The 873-nt window shown below is 49.3% G+C and overlaps 1 protein-coding gene across 1 annotated transcript; it reads left to right on the forward strand.

The window, feature by feature from the left end:
* The first annotated feature begins 114 nt into the window (after window positions 1-114).
* LOC109509164 (tankyrase-2-like) lies at window positions 115-662 on the forward strand. The gene is made up of 2 exons (XM_019859056.1): window positions 115-372; window positions 470-662. Exons 1-2 carry the CDS (start codon window positions 140-142, stop codon window positions 645-647), a joined length of 411 nt encoding a protein of 136 aa, XP_019714615.1. The 5' UTR covers window positions 115-139; the 3' UTR covers window positions 648-662.
* Window positions 663-873: the final 211 nt, after the last annotated feature.

Genomic DNA, 873 nt, shown 5'->3' on the forward strand with positions numbered 1-873 from the left:
GGGGGTGAATCAATAAGCAACATGGCCGAAATAATTATGAGTGAGACCCATAGCTGCAATTCAATCCCCAAGCCTCAGACACCCTCGCCACTAATTAACTGTGCTGCCGTCCTTGGTTGAATTGCCTTTCAGGCATCAGATGGATCCTCACAGCATCATCTCGCCCTTTTCCTTGCCCCTGCCAGGTTCTCCCTTCATCAACGCCATCATCCATAAAGGCTTCGATGAGCGCCACGCCTACATCGGGGGCATGTTCGGGGCCGGCATCTACTTCGCAGAGAACTCCTCCAAAAGCAACCAGTACGTTTACGGGATAGGCGGAGGCACGGGTTGTCCCACCCACAAAGACCGCTCCTGCTACGTTTGTCACAGGTAAAGAAATCTCCCTCTCCTTCCTCCGCCACAAGACAAGGGGGACTTTTCTATTGTGTGCACTAATACAGCACTTGGCCCGTGTGTTGCCTTTCAGGCAGATGTTGTTCTGCAGAGTGACGCTGGGGAAGTCTTTTCTTCAATTTAGTGCCATGAAGATGGCCCACGCGCCCCCCGGACATCACTCGGTCATTGGGCGGCCCAGTGTCAATGGGCTGGCTTATGCGGAGTACGTCATCTACAGAGGAGAGCAGGTGTGTACATGCACGTCTTAATGGTTTGTAATGCTTCAAGTGACACTGTTCAGATTTTTGGGGGGGCTTATGTGGCACAATTTGGCTGAGGGTTGTCCAGCATGGAAATTCTACCGTATTTTCCCACACAATAAGGCGCACATAAAAGCATTCGATTTTCTCTAAAGAAAAATTATATAATCCAATGCCCCTTATATATGGATCACTATTCGGATTTCTTGGACGTAGTATTTGAAATGTTCTGTAA

This window comes from Hippocampus comes, unplaced genomic scaffold (assembly GCF_001891065.2).
Source record: "Hippocampus comes isolate QL1 unplaced genomic scaffold, H_comes_QL1_v1.1 C16793026, whole genome shotgun sequence".
In the NCBI taxonomy this organism is placed as follows: Eukaryota; Metazoa; Chordata; class Actinopteri; order Syngnathiformes; family Syngnathidae; genus Hippocampus; species Hippocampus comes.

Excerpts from the sequence above, each read along its gene's own strand:
- LOC109509164 (XM_019859056.1), top strand. The coding sequence starts at position 140 with ATGGATCCTCACAGCATCATCTCGCCCTTTTCCTTGCCCCTGCCAGGT. Across the intron at positions 373-469 it reads TCCTGCTACGTTTGTCACAG|GCAGATGTTGTTCTGCAGAG; the intron begins GTAAAGAAATCT and ends GTTGCCTTTCAG.